The 18,613-nt window shown below is 44.6% G+C and overlaps 1 protein-coding gene across 6 annotated transcripts in view; it reads right to left on the minus strand.

Moving 5' to 3' along the window:
* The window catches only part of CPNE1 (copine 1), a 37,723-nt gene that overhangs the window by 1,776 nt on the left and 17,334 nt on the right, over window positions 1–18,613 (minus strand). For 4 of the 6 annotated variants that reach the window (XR_009726696.1, XM_061361617.1, XM_061361616.1 and 1 more), the window contains exons 2-14: window positions 9,466–9,594; window positions 8,739–8,918; window positions 7,917–7,991; window positions 7,645–7,716; window positions 7,238–7,321; window positions 6,711–6,800; window positions 3,125–3,220; window positions 2,100–2,186; window positions 1,942–2,001; window positions 1,593–1,726; window positions 906–960; window positions 776–827; window positions 39–259 (exon numbers count right to left, since the gene is read on the minus strand). Coding sequence is in view for 4 of the 6 variants with exons in the window: in XM_061361617.1 (XP_061217601.1) it covers window positions 39–259; window positions 776–827; window positions 906–960; window positions 1,593–1,726; window positions 1,942–2,001; window positions 2,100–2,186; window positions 3,125–3,220; window positions 6,711–6,800; window positions 7,238–7,321; window positions 7,645–7,716; window positions 7,917–7,991; window positions 8,739–8,918; window positions 9,466–9,594 (1,335 nt within the window). In the remaining 2 variants the exon portion in view is untranslated. The remainder of the gene's footprint in view (window positions 1–38; window positions 260–775; window positions 828–905; window positions 961–1,592; window positions 1,727–1,941; window positions 2,002–2,099; window positions 2,187–3,124; window positions 3,221–6,710; window positions 6,801–7,237; window positions 7,322–7,644; window positions 7,717–7,916; window positions 7,992–8,738; window positions 8,919–9,465; window positions 9,595–18,613) is intronic. The other 2 variants (XR_009726697.1, XM_061361618.1) reach the window with 1 other exon arrangement.

Consider the following 18,613-nt stretch of genomic DNA (forward strand, 5'->3'; position numbering starts at 1 on the left):
ACACAACAGAAGGGAAATGGAGCAATTTCTTTCCTCACTTTACCAGTGCATTCTATCCCATCATGAACATGGGAAACAGAAATATCCACCCCAAGGCAGATCCACAAGAAAGAACATGCACTCACTGAAGCAGTTCCTTGTTGTGCCGAGTGTGCTGCAAACCGTGCCACATGGTTTATAATAGGAGAGAAATTGGTTGGCCCATAGAGTCGGATCTGAGGCAGGATGTGGCGGTAGGCATCCACTATTCCTTGGATCCCTGTAACACAAGGAAAGCAGACTGCCATAGGAGCCTCACAACTCCTCCTGTTATTACTTTATGAGCATTACTAAATAGTATGGCAAAAGGGTAATAACTCTCACACAACTGTGAACTCCTACAGGGCAAATAAGCAGCAGGACAACAGTAAATACACAAAGCACAAGGCTGAAACCAGAGGACATCTGCAGAGATCAGATTTGCTGTTCTCTCATTGTGCCTCTAACATCACCATGAGCTTTTCAGGCAAGCTCTGGGAAAAATAATCCAGTGAAGCAACAGAACTTTCAGCATGGATTAACAATCAAATTAAATCCAGACCCCTTCACTGGATCTTATGGAGACCACACAGACCACACTCTGCAGCAACACACATCCATTCTTGTCAGCATCCAGGTGAGAGGATGTTTGCTGCACATCCTGTTCTGCATCCATCTTTCACCAGTTATGAAAGGAATACAACACTTCAAACATCTGTCCCTCTCAGTGAAATACTAAACAAAGAGGTATCCTCACCTTGACAATAAGGGTTGCTGGGGTTGAAGTTCAAAGCAAACTCATGGGATACCTAGGAACGGCGACATTACAAGCACTTACAGAATGCAGACATGGACAGAGCAACTGTTCAGTGTTGTGATGGTCCTACCTGCCAGTCAGGTGGAACCTGAGCTCCAAACCCAAATGCAGGAAACAGCTTGTCCCTGGGAGAGAAAGGGAAACAAGAACTGAGAAAGAGCAATCTCTTAATAACTCACTAGTCTGTTTTATTGCCAGAAAGCAGCTGGAGGTTCAATTCGGGTCATGAGGAATGGGTACCCCATCTAGCTGCCCATGCCCACGGCCAATCACCAGTCACCCAAGGGTTTCAGGCCTGATTTTAGTATTTCTTTCAGTGCAGCACCCACAGGACTCTAGATCTAGAGATTTGGAAGTAACAAGAGAAAAGCCACCACAGCCATAGCGTGGCTGAAGGACAGAGCAGACAAACACGTTCCCATTGAATCAAACATTCATGTCTGAAATGCACCATCAGCAACAAGGGATTAGTGAGCAGCTAAAGCAGCATTAGAGAGTAACCCAGGGCCAGACAAGGGCAGTCCTGGAGGGACAAAGCAGGGAAATATGCCAAACTACAAAGGGCTGCCACTGCCCTCCCTGGCAGCAACAGAAGCAGGGGGAAGCAATAGCAGCTCCTGAAGGGAGGACTCAAGGAAAGGCAGCACCTCAGTCATTCAAACACTAGAGGTTTGGGCAAGCTACCAGCCTTGATCACTGACACATGCTGCAGTGCATTTTTGATGCAGTGGCTGGATCAGTTAAGATCACCACATACGTGTCATAATCCTGGACCACACTTCCCACGCTCCAGATGGCAACCAGGTACTCATTTATCCCGTCTGGGCTGATGTAGTGAAGAGAATCTGGTGACCTGGGATCTCCATTGGAGCCAGTAAAGTCTACACCCACCTAATCAGGCAAGAGGATGAGAGCAAGTCACTGGTGCACCACCAAAAGCAAATGAGAACAACCATACCCTTATCAGTAAGCATCTGGTTTTGCAGTCTTCATCACTATAAATTCACACTGCATTTGTCATTTACATCACAAATTAAAGTACTAATTACAACTTCATTGCTCCTGTCCAGTTATCTACCAAGATGTGCAATGGGGAAACAACTCACTGTGAAGTTAATCTGGCAGCCTCCCATGACGTAGTCCAGGAACGAATATTCTCTCTCAATCTGGAGCAACAGACAGGCAGTGTTGTACCTCCTTCCCACAACAACTCACTGCAATCAGTAAATAACAAAGCAAAAATACCCCAGTAAAATCTGCCTACCTTGCAGGATTTTATCCTAATAATGCCAGAGTTTTTGTAGCTCTTTTTCTTTTGTTTCTTCTCAGGATGAATGCATTCAAATTCCACCTACAGAAAGCAAGCATTGAAGAAGCAAGTCCCCAGATACCAACATTTATAGCAGGACACATTATAGACACAGAACAATGTCACACATCACACAGTTAGTTATCCAAAAACATGGCAGAAGCCTTGAACTTCATTTTGAAAACATTTGCAACTACTTTGGTTGCTCTCTGACAAAATAAATGGGATGCTTTTGCTCCCAGCACTGGCAAAACACAAGGAAAGACCTCAGAAAAGTCCTTCTCCTTAACATAACTATTATTCCACATGCAATCATGAAACAACGTGTCGTTGGGTTTTCAGATTACAACCATAGAAATGGAGCTGGCTGGAAGTGGAAGCAATCCCAGGGTACATTCTGTGTGTGAATTCATCTGCCTGAATTCAGATGAGACATCTCCATAAGAATGAGAGTTCAGGCTTTCACTGCAAACAGAGAGAAACTGGCATCACCAGCAACTGATTCAACTTATTGTACACTGGATGCCCAAAACAAGGTAAGAAGAGTGGTGCTTGGAAGCAGTGCTGCTCTCTGTCACCTGAAAAGGCAACCAGAGCGCTCAGGAGGGTGACCAGCTCAAGCATTAGACAAGCCCTACCTCTGCACCTCTCTGTTAAAGCATGAACAAGCCCTTTTATTTCCACTTGGCTCAGCAGAGGCAAAAGCAAACTGAACTGCTGGGGAAGAGAGCTGGCTGTCAGCAGACCAACAGGCTCAAGGATGTCATTAGAAATAGGAATGATAACAGTACCCAAGGGAAAAAGAGCAATGTAATTCCCATACCAGGTTTATTCTTCCCAGATGTTGGCTTAGTAATACAGAGATATAGACAGGAAAAGGATTCTTGGAGGCAGCAACTGAAAATATCTCTGAGGTCAACACGAAAAGGTTTGTGAAAGACTGAATTCTGGATCAGGTTGGGGGGATTGAGGAAACTCACCGGAGAGCTGTCACCTTTCTGTAGCTGAGTCAGGGTGGTTTCAAAAGTGCCTATCAAGTCATGCAAGCCATCGCTGTCATGATCTGCACACTGGACCTGAAGAGAGAGCAGCAATGGGCAAGTGTATTGCATCAGGGAGAATACAGCTGTTCACTGCTGGATTGGCTCTGACAGCCTTGCAGCAATGACAGCACAGACCCCTTCACACCTGACCTGGGGGTAGCATCTGTATCACTAACTGAGACCTGACAGGAAGAGAGACACCGAGAATGAGTCTCAGAGAAAGGAAGATGTTCAGTTGCTCACCCACTTCAGTAAGCACAGTGGAAGTTTTAATTAAAAGCTTTCCCTAGTTTAAACACAAGAGAAAGAAAAACAGCCAGTGAAATACCCCAACGTTTCACAGCCCTGATGTATAAACACAAGATCATTCAGGACACGATACGCAACTGGGGTAATGGGAAGAAGCAACTAAAAGTTTCTTATCTAAGCATCTTCTGAATACACTCTTCTGCCCAGCAACAGCACCAATCTGCAACGAAACTGCCATTTCCACAAAGCATTTGCTTTTTCTGCGCTTTTCACCAACCGAATTATAATACCTAATTAAGAGCCAGTCATGTTTAAAGCAGCACAAACAGCTTCCAAACCAGATCATGCATCAGGGCAATGCATTTAAGAATTAAAATATGCTAATAACTCTGGCTTAGAGCAAACACAGCAAGACCCACGTTGTCAACAGCTCCAAGGAGCATTTATAACATGCACAATACACACGACTGCACAACACAGGTAGCTCCAGAAGCAGTCGGTCAAGGAACAGTTGTGAACAAGGAACAGTTGTGAGCAGCTGCTTCCTCCCCTGCTGAAGTTCATGTGCCACAGAGATTTAAAAGCTCTCCAGGATCTGCCTTTAGTGATCAAGAAGCCGATGCTACTCCAGTACAAATCACAAGGTGAACCCATGGGTAACACCTCAAGGATGTCAAATTCAATGGCTAGACATTTGGATTTAAAACAGGGCTCTTTTAGGGTGGATTACTTTGATCCATTAGGGATCTTCCACTGTGGGGAAACCCCTACAATAAGCCACGTGAATTATGGCCTAATCTAGCCACCTACATGGGAAGCACTGTATCATCCTTCAGTCTCTGAATGGGAAAATAAGATCACCTTAGAGACTGTGTCTCCTCCATGCCAATACACCTGTAGAACTGCAGAGAACTCCTACACCTCCTTCTCCCCTCCTGCTTTCTCCCACTCCCCCTCACAGCCACGCCAAGGAAACTGCATTTAAAACCACTTTTGTTATTAGTTCACAGAGTGACAGAGCTTAAAACAAAACTCTTTTCACAAGGGCTAAAACTGGCCAAGATACACTGTATGCAGAACCACTGTATGCAGCACCACACCTGAAGAGTGGTGCTGCTGCGAACAAAACCCTGCTAGCAATGCTGCAGGACACAGTATATAGTTATTCACTGATGAATTACTCCTTCACAAATGAACCATCCAATATTCATTATGAGCCTTGGAATACAGTCAGTGGGTTAAAAGGCCCTTTTCACCTAAAGGAGGAGCTTTCAAAATTGACAGGAAATGGGTTTGCCTCTATGTATGTGCCATCAGACGCGTGGAGTGGGAGCTTTAGTCCCAATACCAACCCCCCCAAACATCACCTTTGTTCTTTCCATTTAAATAACTCCAGGGAAGAGATGCTACTTTCGTTTGCCCCTATTTTTTAACAAAACTGTCAAGAAGGTTAGGCTGTGTCACAAACCTGAGCTGTTCTGCATGCAGGAGAACATCACTGCATAGCAATGAAAATAGAACTACCAGAATATTAGGTAGCATCACTAATCTGATCAAAACATTCATGTTCACCCACATATTCAGCACATAACCCTCATACATAGCTGGCAAAGCTGGTGTTTAGGGGATACAGCAAAATACTTCCCCTTTCCAAGGAAGTACAAGGAGCTCTCCCTTCACTGACACTTACTTCACACGCAATTGTCCCTACATAAATATTTGGAAGCCTCAAATAAAGGGGTTCAGAGCAGCAAACACCAGGTGAAAAATGAAACACCAGTGGGTTATTACAGCCCTTACTGCTGTAAGTGAACCTGTCAGCCTGGATTCCCCTTTCTGACTGGCTTCCCTCCCCTGTTCAGTACAAGAACAGGATAATCCTTTTCCATAGCTACGTTGTGAAACAACAGATTATATGCACATGCATCCAGAAGTTTGGCTGAAACAAACTAACAGCAAAAAAAAAACCTACCCTTTGTAAGAAGCAGGTCATTCCAAAGGAAGCTTCTGGAAAACCAACAACTACCCCAAACAGAACCAAAATTCAAACCAAACCAACCAACCAAAACCAACCACCTAGCACACAAATCTTGTGGGGCTATAACAAATACAGCCTCATATAACAGAACATGTAAACCATCCCATTTCGTGTCAGTTCTGACAAGTGACAATATGCATCTTTGCCATCTCCTTTCCACCTTCACTGCACACTTTTGGACCAAGAGGACTTCTTTCTGACATAAGACTGTTAATTCACCAACAGTAAAAGCTCCTGAACACCACTTAGAACATTGCCACGGATCAACAAGCACAGCACATCTGAAGTTAGCAATCTCAGTAATTCTTTGGACCTGCCATGCTGCAAAGTAACCACTTCAGCATGCCTGCTTTTGGCTAAACCTTCCGGATCCAGCTCTCAGCATGAGATTTCTTCATAGGATGAGGCAGGAAAATTCTACAAAAGGAAAGTGTTTAGGAGTCATGTAAGCAGAGAGAGACCATATGCACGCTGAGCTATCTATGGATTTTAATGCCTTTACATTATCTACGGATCTAAATGCCTTTACATTATCAGGGCTTTGCTTATAAGAGAAAATAACAAATTTGCTATCAGATTTCCTTCTGTAGAAACTTATGAGAAGATACAGCTGTTCTGCTACTACCTCCATAAGCCAGGACCAGAGAGAGAATCAGTCATCATACACAAGACCACAAGCTACCGCAGCTCCGACTAGCTGGAACAGATTGAAAGGGGGTTGGGACAAGCCTGCCAGTCTCATGAATGGATGAATCAGAGAAGCATTAAGGTCCTCTCTATGTCAATATCCTAAGGCACTCAAGCTTGTCCAACACACACGAGCTTCTCAGTTAACTCAGAAACAGTGCTAGAAAGCCACAACTTTAAAATAAACAAACCAATAATAAAACCAACCAAAAACCCAAACCAAAATAAACCCAGAAAACCACAGGACAAAACAAACCCAAACCAAAATGTAACCTGAAACCCTGGCCAGAACAGTGGAAAAATAAGTTCTAATTCTTCTTCTAATGAACCACTAGGAAGAGCATCACTTCTGCATTTCCTGAACTCTTCATTTGACAGCTAAGTATTAATGTATTAATATAGACTTCATACTTAGTCATATAATCACTTCTCTGCCACATTCCTGTTCTAGAAAGGCAATGTAAAAATTTCAACAGGACCAGACAAGCTGATAACTCACAGTTAACATCAACAGATTGGAACAACAAAGAAAGGATCTGAAGGCTGTACCTTGATGGGTTTATTAAAATCTCCACCACAGAACGTCTGCAAGGGAACACTGAACTTCTTCCAGCATGGGTTTAAGTTGTTCTTAATCACCTTAAAAAAGACACAGCATCATGTCACATGAGGGATGTGGTGTGCAAGTCACTGAGAAACATCATGAAGTGTTCTGCGCGGCTCTCTAACAACAGCCTCGGTCCATTCAACCCTGATGTGCATGGATGGCAAAACAAAAGCTCTCTAAGAAGTAAAAGCCTGAAGCTCAGGGTGAAGTTAAATTTTAGAGCTAAGCCAAGCTAACTGCTCATCACCACTGAAGGGGGCAAGTCCTGCCACGCTGCTCCCTTGGTGCACGGTCAGGCTCTTCACTGAGCCAGTTTCCCGCAGTCACCAGGCAGCAAATACACAACTGGGATATGAGACAGCTCTGGACCGCAGAACTGGTGCAAAGCTTGACCAGGAGTGGACTTCCCCTTTCAGTAGGAGTAAGTTTTCTGATCAACTCAAGAAAAGCATGGGTGTAGAAATACTACCTCTGATCTGTACACCAGCTGCCATGTTCCAGCATCACTCTGCTTGTAGAACTCCAAAAACGGGTCCGATTTACCCAAGAAATCCTGCAAACAGAACCCCAATGTAAGCAATCAGCCTCCTACATTTTACTCACATAGAAGAGAGCTGGTTAATACTTTACAATACACAACGCTTAAAGCACAAAGTCAAACTACACCACCTAAACCCGGCAGTTGAGTTTCCAAGTCTGACATTGTGGACTTCAACAAGAAATTACGCCTCCAGTTTGCTTCATTGTAAGTAAAGAAGCACACGCATTCCTGCAAGAATTACCCAGCCTAGTTGAATGCAAATACAAAGAGAGTCCTGGCCAAAAGCCACTAACTGTAAATATCACACAAGCATGCAATGCAGTTTAAAACAATACCTTTTTGTCCAAGTTTTGGGCTTCAATTTCCAAGTACACAACCCTGGTGTCTTTAATCTCCTCTGCTGAAATCTGTGCCACAGAAACACAGGGAAAAAAAACTGTTAGAGAAGTAACCCCACAGATTTTTGCTTGTACTTGGTCCATGAAAGAAACTGTAGTTTTAAGTACCCATCTTTCCTGTACACATGCAGCATTTGAAGACATGCTGACAGAAAACCAGAACATATGAAGAGTGAGAAACCGTTTTTCCCATACAAAAACTTACTTACTGTAATGGTGCCCTTTCCTGCTGGCTTTCCCTGCTTCAATTCCAGCGGTCGGGTGAACACAGAGCTGGACACAACCTAGGGTTAAAAGACAGATAAATATAAATACCAGGGTAGACAAAGAGCAAAGAATCACTCTTCAAGGGCAGAATTTTCAAGCCCTTCTAAAAGATCTGAAAGGATTTAAATGCATTTCCAACAGCGACAGCCATCAGAGGCTGTGCTCCTGAATGGCTGAACAATCTGAAAAGTGCCTTCTCTTGCTATCCACAGAACAGCACCCTCTAACAAGCCTCCAAACTTAACTTCAGCCTCCTATCTTTGCTGAGACACAAGGGGTATTTTCATTGCAAGCAGCCAAAAAGCCGTTAAGATGATGACTATTTAATTTATCAAGTCTTTCTTGAACAACATTAGCCTTCTTTCTTCTCCTGCCTCGCTATACAAACCCCTCATCAGGAAATGAATACAGAATCTCAAACAGCCTGATTTCCTCGAATTTACTGATGATCATTTTATATGAAGGAAACTCATTAAAGCTCTCCAAGCACAATGCACTCCTTACTTCCAGACTGCCTTTAGTGCTACAAGCGCCTCCTAAGCAATTAATTGCAAACCATGTGTATTTCCAACCTCTGCTTTGTCACTGTGACAGAGATTTTTCTAACTACTCTCCACAATAACAGAAATGAACCTGTTCAATGAGATGGTTTCAAATCTGAATGTGACAAAGCCTTTGATAAAGCAATCTTTCACCCCATTTTTCATTATAAATCTACGCTTGCTACTACTTTGTACATCATCTAACATGCTTCTAACACATACCTGTCCCAATGTGCACTCGACCCCTCCGAGGTAGTCATCATCATTCAGATCAAAGGACTTGTTATCGATATCATACACACCGAACTTCAGCTTCTGCACCTTCTCAAAGTAGTAATCCACAACCAGTTTCTTGCAGAATTCAGGGTTTTGGCAGTTCTTGATCCTCTCTGTGCGATCCAGCTGCACAAACACAGAAACAAAGACACTGGTGATGAGTAAGAAGCGTGCTTTCTCCTTCACAGCTTTTCATCTGCACTGGTTGAACACAAGCACCAGCCAGGCTACACCCCCAAGCCCTTGCTTTGTGCTTGGTGATGAACCAGGCCATGCTGGCAGGCTGACCGATGGCTTGGCAGGAAGGGAAACTGCACTGGATAATAAATGTTACTATATGGGAGAACTCTGAAACTAGGGGGGAAAAGGCTGGGGGAGCACTGTATTCTGGAGCAGGTGATTTGGGGTAAAGGAAAGAGGGCAGCCCATACTTTAACAGGCAAATAAATGATCCAATGCAACTGTAAGCAAATATATGAGAAGTTAACAAAACAACAAAGGTAAAACCTGAACAGAGCTTGAGCATGAGCATCGGGGGCTGCTTGCTGGATGCAAATGTAAATTAAACACATCAGGCACCCACTAGGAAAAGCAGTGGAATGGAAACAGGGAAAACCCGGCATGCCTGGCAAGGGCAACGCGGGGCTGACCTAACCCTAACCCTAACCCTTACCTCAGCCCACTGGCCACTGCCCAGGTCCTGCAGCAGGACGCAGAGCGGATCCGACTTGGAGCCCAGGTCTTTGTCGAGGAGGCTCTGGCAGGACACCGACAGCTCTACCTTGGACACGCACCCGGCCATCTGCGGGCAGAGCACAGGGTCAGACCCACCGACAGACCGGTAACAACAGGCACACCGGTAACAACAGGCACACCGGTAACAACAGGCACACCGGTAACAGGCACACGGGTAACAACAGGCAGACCGACTGCGCTCCGGCCCCGCGCCCCCCGCTGCCGGCGCCACTGCCGGCCCGACGCGGGGCTCCTCAACGCGGGGCGGCTGCGGGGTCGCGGCTCCCCGCGCACCGCCCGCAGCAGCAGCAGCAGCGCCCGCCCCGGTCCGGCCCCGTTATCCCCGTGTTCCCATCGGGCTGTGCCTGCGGCTCCCTGCGGAGCCCGGGGGAAGGGCACCGCGAAGTCCCTCCCGCACGGTGTGCTATGGCGGGGGGGGTGCTTACACCGGCCCCGGCGCCCAAGCTCTGCCCGTGCAGATGCTCTCGGAGCCGGTCACCTCCCGCGGAAATGAAACCCCGGCCGCAGCCGCCGCCCTGGGCTGAACGGGGTGAAACCGGTTCAATCCCGTGCAGAGCTGAGCGCTCCGGAGCCCCGCTTCTTCCCGGTGCTGCCTTCACAAAAACTGCAGTGTGAGCTCGCACCAGGGTGGGAACTGAATCTTATTACACAGCTATGATAGAACCGGGCTGGTCCCAGCCCCTGTGTCCAACCTGGCCTTGAGCACTGCCAGGGATGGGGCAGCCGCAGCTTCTCTGGGCACCCTGTGCCAGCGCCTCAGCACCGTCACAGGGAAGAGCTTCTGCCTTGTATCTAATCTAAATCTCCCCTCGGTCAGGTTAAAACCATTCCCCCTTGTTCTGTCCCTACATGCTCTTGTCCAAAGCCCCTCTCCAGCTTTCCTATTGCCTCCTTTAGACACTGGAAGCTGCTCTTAGGTCTCCCCTCGAGCCCTCTCTTCTCCAGACTGAACAATCTGAATTTAGAAGATTAAATTTAGAAGATGAAAGCTTCAAGCATCAGAAAAACCATTCAAGAGACTCGACAGCTTGGGAGCTCTAACAAGCATCTGAAATGTGAGTATTTCATAGGAAAGGTCCTTCAGAGTTCAGAAGGAAATCACTCTCTGGTCTTTCTGGTGAGTATCCACAGGGCTCATACTTATAGGGGGTAAATATCTCAATGAAGAGATTAACTTTTATTAGACAACATTTAACTCTTTTGACTGCCCAGTCTGCCCTGGACAGATGTTAATGTTACTTAACTCGCTATTGCATGGCACTTGGATGCTCCAGTGATGGTGGCAGGGTAAAACCAGTGCTCAGTCCCAATGTCAGCAAAGCTTTAGGCAAAGGAGGATCCTTGTTCAGCTTTCTGCTAAGGTCAGCATCTTCAAACAAGTTGAACAGTTGACCAGACTACTTCAAATCAGTCAGAGCCCTCCATCTTCCACTTCAATTGCCGTAAACCCCAAGTGAGATCCACAAAGAAACTTATTGCCTTTAATAAATACATTTCTCCTAAAGCCATAAGTCAAGGTATTGGGGTTTTCCCTTACCTACCCGTGCCATTGCACCAGACCAGCTTGCATCTCACAGTCACGTCTGCACAGTGCAGTTCTACAGACAACCAGGCATGTGTGTATGACACCATCTGTTTGACAACAAGGAAGATCAGGACAGCCAGCCTCAGCTCCCACGACAACATTTCTCCTCTGTTTTCATCTATTGCAGAGGTTTCTGCACCAACAGGAGACAGAACCAGGGCTACTTTTCCTTCCCACCAGAGCACAAAGGATCAGAATAAAGTTAAAGAAACAGCTCCCTGCAAGCTTTAGCATCCCCTAACAGCAACAGTCCCTTTCTGGGAGGAAACCACTACTACCCATCTCAAACCACACATAGAACAAGTCCATACACATTTATACCGTGTTACAAAGACACCAGTAAGTTAAAAGTGTGAGATGGGAACTTAAACCACATAATGAAGCCTGAAGGGGAAGTGACACAGATCAGTACCAATTACGACATTAAGAAAATACTCCACGGTTTCAAGGATTTATCTTTCAAGACAGTAGCACCCAGAAGGCTGTCTCATCCTGTTTTGGATTCAGTAATGGCATAGGATTTCCCTTGAAACACAACCCAGATGTTCTGCTGAACCCCTGGGAAGTGACAAGCCACAAGGGATCCTTTCCTACATCCTCCTCCACCCGGAGGTCACAGGGCATGGGCTGATGCAGGTAACAACCAGGACCACACAGACTACAGCCTGTCTGGCTGTTGGTAGCAGCAGAGCAGGAACTGTTTTAACAGGCTGGACTCCCTCCTTGCCAACGCAGGGGATAACAAGAAAGCTGGTTTAGCAATCCAAGACAACCGTTATCCTTAACAGATTCAGATCAAATTCATGTGTAATCTGAAAACATCAGTCTGAACCTCAGCCAGCAACTGTTTATATGTTGCTGCCTACAGACATCCCCATGGAGCCCACACAAAGTTGTTTTTTCACTTCACAGCTTTCCAAATACACTGCGTGGTGTTCTCCAGTTTCAATCCATCCCTTGGAATAACAGCAGCAGCAAACCCTGCTTACACACATACCAGTCAACACATCTCAGCGGCAAGAGCAGGGAGTAGGAGGCCTGTTAAAGACAAAACATCTATTTCAGTCAAGCCTGAAGATCTGCCTGGCCCCTAGGGAAGCCCCTTTACCCAGTTATCCTGCTCATGCAGTTACCAGAAGCAGCTCAAATCTCTTGAAACCTGCCTGTATCTGAAAAGCTTAGAAAGATCAAAAGCTTAGGTTGTTTTCATTCCCAAACACACACATACAAAAGCACTGAAGGGGGGGAATAATAGTGGAGCTCCTCAGCAATGAGGTAAACAAGCCCCAACCTCACTTATCAGATGTTTCTGAACAGGATTTAATGATGTTTAGCATTGTCTCAAATACTCTCTTTTCCTCCCTAAAGCAAAAGTTCTGGTATTTACTTTCACCCCTCTTTTACTGTAGTAGCTGCATCTCCTCTCCTATAAAACAAAATGAATTGTTTGTGATATCTATCATTTGACTTCCCTCTCCACAAAGGCTCTGCTCATTTCCTCCGAGAGGAGCGACCATCCTGAAGGCTTTGACAATACCACTTGCAACAACCTCACGTCTAATCCAACCTCCCATCCCATTGCCCATGGAGCAGAACCCTGTGATGCTTTCTCTTTCAAGTTCCCGCATTCTGAACTTTCACATAACCCTGCAACATCTTCTTGGTATTTCATCACTCTGAAGGCTGCCCAGCTGGCACACGCCAGCTTAATCCCAAGGAGCAAGCACTGTGCCAGCGGTATGGCTTTGAACTGAGGAAGCAGTGATGCTTCAGCACTTACCAGTGCTTTGTACAGACATACAATGAGAGAAAAAGGTTCTAGGTGTTACTATGATCAAGCACTCCCATCACCCATGTTATCCCTGTGAACTCTAGGGCAAAATACTACCTACAGAAGTCTAAGATCCCAAGCACGTACTCCAGAGAAGCCTTTCCCTGCTCAACCAGACATCATTCCAAGTTACTCAAGTACAACACAGAACAGCTCCACACTAAGCACGCTTTAAGGGCTCAGACAGCCAAACTGAGGTCCAGTTAAAAAAGGCAACATCAGGTTTACTACGCATACCACTTCTTCCCAGTAAGATCACAAACTCTAGCAGTTGTGTAACATGAATGGAAAGAGGAATCCTGTATTTCCAAAGCAGCTGTTCTACACCAGATTGAACCACACCAGTAAAGAAACTGGTCCTAAATAATCAGAGACCAAAGAAAAGCTACATTCTAGGAAAATCACATAGGAGATCCACGCAACAGCAAGAGACTACTGCTGCTTTCTGTAGTTTTATTGCAAGCACTGCAGAATTTCCACCCTTTTCACATTTCTACAGAAAAATCAACTTAATTTCATGCAGAAAAGCACATCCTCCAGTGTGACCAAAATCAGCTCCATAGACAAGTCTAGTATTAATTTCTCATCATTCTTCTCCTGATTCAGCTTAACCAAAACTTAAAACCAAATCAAACATAAGTGAAGGAAGGCACAGTCCACCTTTGCTTGCAGAAAGCTCCAGAACAAGCATGCTGGAAGGTTTCAATGTCCCAGTTCAGAGCTCTGGAGGGTCTCCCATTTCCCCAGAATGCCCCATACGGGTGTCTGAAGCAGAAACAAACACTTCTGTACTTATCCCTCTGCAGCAGGAGGGCCACCATTTAGTCGATGAAGGATCAAACGCTGGACCACACAAGTGACAATTACTGAATTACACCATTTGTTCTTACATGCTTCCGTACCACATTAACCTGAAAGCCAGAGGCTCCCGTTCCCTCTAACACTGGGGAGGATGGGGTGAAAAAGGGGAGCCCAGGGCAAAAAGAGGCTGTGACTGATCTCCCCAGTGTGGGAGCTCACAGAACCCAGAGTCACCCCAAGGACAAGAAAAACTGAACAGCTTCATGGCATCACACACCACCAGCAGGACTTTTAGTGGTGTCTTCTGGAGAGAAAGCTTTATTGCAGAAGCCAGCCTGGTTTCACTGCTCCAAGTAAGATGGAATATAAGCAAGGATTCAGCACAAGAAAACCTATGGTTTGCTCCTAGTTAATCACATGAATAAATCCTCATCAACTGTATCACACTGTACAGCATACTCAATACATTATTTCAGCATACACCAAATATTACACACTGAAGAACTTGGTTAACTAAAGCTTAAGCGCAGGTATTAAAGCCTTAAGGACAGCTGAATTCCAACGAGCTTATTTTGTACCAGACTCACTACAGCTTCTGCCTTACATTCTGCTTACAAACAGAACACAAGCACAAGCAATTCTGCCAGCAGCACAAACCAACTGCAATTTTCACCCTCTCTTCAGCTACTCAACAACTCAAGAAATAAACCCAACACATGTAACAAACCATCCCAGTTAATAAATCTTGCACTTCCCAACAACAGAACATAGTTTTCTCCCCTTTTCCATTGCTTCATTTAATCCCACACCTTGCAGTTATCAAGCTACTTCTTCCAAACAGCTCCTCTCTTCTCCTGCTGTGATCCCTGGATGTGCAGACCAGCAGAACCAAAGCTTTCTCAGATTACCAGTTCAATTTTCAGGGGCAGCCTCTAACATTCCAGGTTTTGGTATTACAAAACTGATGCTGAGGTAGCAGCTACATCACTTTCTAAATGTATGACTAAAATTAGAAACCTAGCGTGATCCTGCTTTCCAGGCACTAAAAGAAATCATTCAGGTTTGTACCATCAGATGCATTAAAAAGCATCTTTAGTTTAAACTGAAATTAAGGAGTCTCATGAGAAAGACCACAGTCCACAACAATTATCAGTCAATACAGCTTCTTTCCAGCACATTGGCTCTTCCACAGGCCACAGAGCCTCATCCCACAGCCCAGAAGCTCTGCATATAATAGAAACAGCTACAGTTTCTTCCTACAACTTCGTTATTCCTGGAGGTTTGGAGCAGGGATGAGTAAGACCAGCATTACTGCAGGCAGATAATAATCAGTATTCCCTGTACTGTGTTCCACGTTATCTGTCATCATGTGTCAACTGATCAATCAAAGCTTTGTGGGAGGGGGGGTTAATTAACTTTGACTATAAATTTGACATAAAACCTGAAACAAAAGGCATCTCCCAATTGTAAAAAAGAAGTTAAGAGCATTGAGCAGTTACAAACATCTGTCTAACCAAACTGCTTTGATGGCTTGATGCAGGCCTGGGGAGGCGCATCCATACCCCATCATACAGTCTTCATTTCAGGGATGAGAGCTCCCAGGGATGACAGACACAGCAGAAAGCTGACCTGTGTTTCCTACAGGGTGAAGTGTTGAGGGTGTGCCACTTCTCCTAGTCCTGACTACAACCTTATGCAAAGAGGTCACTGACTATTGTGCACTGAAGGCACTAAACACACATGGTGGAAGTTACGACCTAGTTCTACTCACTGAGCTGTCTCCACGTGAACCCTGAAGCTGAAGAAGTGTCACGACAAGAATTCGGGGGTTCTCATCAGTCAGCCCACGAGAACAAGTGCTGAGCACACGCGGTGACAATCCAACCTCTGAGACATTCGCAGAACTGAGAAGCAAAGCTCCCATTTATGATCATAAAAATAACAAGTTCAGGGCAGTTTTAAGAAAAAAAAGCTGAAATAAAGCACTAAAGTCACAAAGAGAATGAATTTCCAGCAGAAAATGCCAACAAGAATGTCAGTCATTATCTTCAGTGCAGCTTCCCCCCCCTGCAAACAAATGAGAGCCAAGCCCCAGCTCCAAGGAAACACCACCACCTTCTTCAATTTCAACTTTACACTGTTCAGTGTTCACCCTGAACTTAGGCACCACCAACATCCACTTTAATCATAACCAACAAGCTCAAAGAAAGGTCTGTGCATGCCTTTAGACAGAGATGCATGCATTCCTCCCCTTTTGAGAGACATACATAATCAAACTGATATGTGAACACTGATTCTATTTCAGGTATTAGTTTGTATTAAATTACAACGGGGTTCAAATTAACACCTGAAGCAAAACCTGTCATTTTCCCATGCTCTCCATGCAAAAGGAAACGAGTTTCAAAGTTCTTTATAGCGTTTAACAGCAGAATATCAAAACCCATTTCCTTGCAAAGCTATTGTAAAGCAGGCTGGGGCTTTGGAGTCAATCATTTGGCTGAAGCTGGAACAGTAACTGCAGTCCTTGAAGTGCTCACTGACTTCTCCCACCAAGTAAAATTTTTTTCATTCCTTTCATATTCTTTTATTCAGCTGCTTTCCCCTCCCCCAAACCTTGCGATTCTCAAGCATTTATTACTGAAATGTGAAGAATTTAACTGAAAACCAGACTTAAAAGCTCAAGCACACTGACCTTCGAAACAACCCCAAAACACGCGCTTTTACACTGCAGATCATCTTTGCCTGTTTCAAGTAAGGACTCATTCTTTCCCTTTGAAATTCCTGCTACTCCCATCTCCAGCACATTCTGTCCTATGACAAATAAATCAGCCTGGCTACAGATCAATCCTCCATTCCTTAGTCCAAACTCCTTAAGCCAAGACAGGACTGCACTGTATTCCTCCATGTGCATTGCAGCTTAACCTACAAGGACCACAATATACCACTTACACGCACCCATGATTTTTGATGCATCACCTTGGTGTTCCTTTTGCTGGTCCCTTTTGCAACCTCTGCCCTTCCCAAACACTGAAAATCTCAGCAATCCTGTACTTACTTTAGATCCCACATCGTACCCATTCCCTTAAATGCAGATATATTACACAGGTGAATTCAAGGCAGAAACTCATTAAGCTCTATCTGTCTAGACTAGCATGTACTGTATGAACAGCATAAGCTCAAAATATGGCTCTTAAAAAAGGTTGAGATACCCCAGATGAATTCTTCAGACTACCTGCAGTTGTCCTGGAGTTATTACTGCACAGTGACAACTCTTGCCTTAAAAATGAGTAAGGATATAAAACAGAAGCAACCTTTCAAGTTCTTGTGCACCACAGAATCCTACTCCCATATGACAGAATTGAGGCTTTCTTCTTTACGGACTTTAATCTTGAATATAACTCCTACTGAAACATGATCTGGAAAAAAATCCGTAATACTGCTTCTGCAGTATTCATAAGAAATTCATTTCTTTGATTTACTCACTGCAAGTTCAGCCTTTCTTATGCCAATACTCTCTTTCAGTTCTTCTTTCTCCTTTTGTGTATATGATTCTTTAAGAGACTCACATCCCCATAATACTTTTCTGCCACTTTATTGTTACCATCTGTACTACAAACATCTTCACTTCTCCATCCCAGTTTACTGCAGATTAGTGATGCTCCAAAACAGAAAAGCCTCCAAACAAGGCTACCACCACAAAAACCTGGCACCAACAAGGTAATGCTATAGCAAGGGATTTTAAACATTGCTTTTTCTCTCCCCCATCCAGAACAACAGAAGTATTTAAAAGCCACAAAACACCACACAGACCTTGTGTCCCTTTTCTGTTCTTCAGATCCACCTCCTCCTGCCTATGTACCTTCCCAAAAGCACAACAGCATTAGGACAACAGTCCTAATTTCCTCAAGTGCTTCCATGCCTGCTGCCACAGTATCCATACTGCAGTACTTCCCAACCTATACCCCACAAAAGTCTGCTGTCACTGAAAGGTTGAAGTTGCTACAAAGATGTTTCACACCTTTTAGAAAACGTGCCCCTGCAAGTTGAGAACCTAAACCCCTACAACCCAATACCAGCAAGCCTCAGACTCATCCACAGGAGAGAGTCCTTATTTTCTCAGTCAAATTAACAGTTCCAAGATATGTTTAACAAATACAACCAAACTAAGGCAGAGTTTTCCGAGCAAAAACCTGCCTGATGAAAAACCTGCCTGATGAAAAACCTAGAGTAAATGCAACAGCTGTACAAGCATGAACTGAATTCCATTTACTCTGAGTACAGAGACTTGGAGTAACTACCATTAGGTGGAACCTGGAAGAGCACTACCTGCACAGTAAGAGATGAGGTGAATAACTGCAACAGGCAGCACAGAACAACTCAAGACAGGCTCAGCACCTTAGCAGTTTGTTCACTGCAGGTTCTTCTCCAATCAGCTTCTATCTGTACCCATCTGCAGTAGAAAAAGGACTTGAAGACACAAAAAGATTAAAACCGTATCTGTTTTCGCCTTACACACATAAGTGACCTTGGAACGTGAACTGCTCAAAAGCATCCACCACAATAGGTCCTTACTATCTTTTCAAGACTAAACAAGACAGAGAGGAAGGTTACATACTGCATACCACAGCGCAGCTGGTGTAGAACTGGCCTACAGGGACTCCTCGTCTTTCACAGTAACAGAATTGAAAGATAATACTACGCTTGTGTTCAGTCAAAATAGGTGGTATTTCACACAGACGAACCATATGTAGGCTTGTATTAGGATTTACATTACACTGATTATTGGGTTTGTTTCAACCAAAGCATTTTTGGCTTCAGAAAAACTTACTGTTGCTTCTGCTTGAAGTT

Source organism: Neopsephotus bourkii, unplaced genomic scaffold (genome assembly GCF_033783945.1).
Source record: "Neopsephotus bourkii isolate Nb327-2 ecotype Australia unplaced genomic scaffold, CSIRO-AGI_Nbou_v1 NB_1060, whole genome shotgun sequence".
NCBI lineage: Eukaryota > Metazoa > Chordata > Aves > Psittaciformes > Psittacidae > Neopsephotus > Neopsephotus bourkii.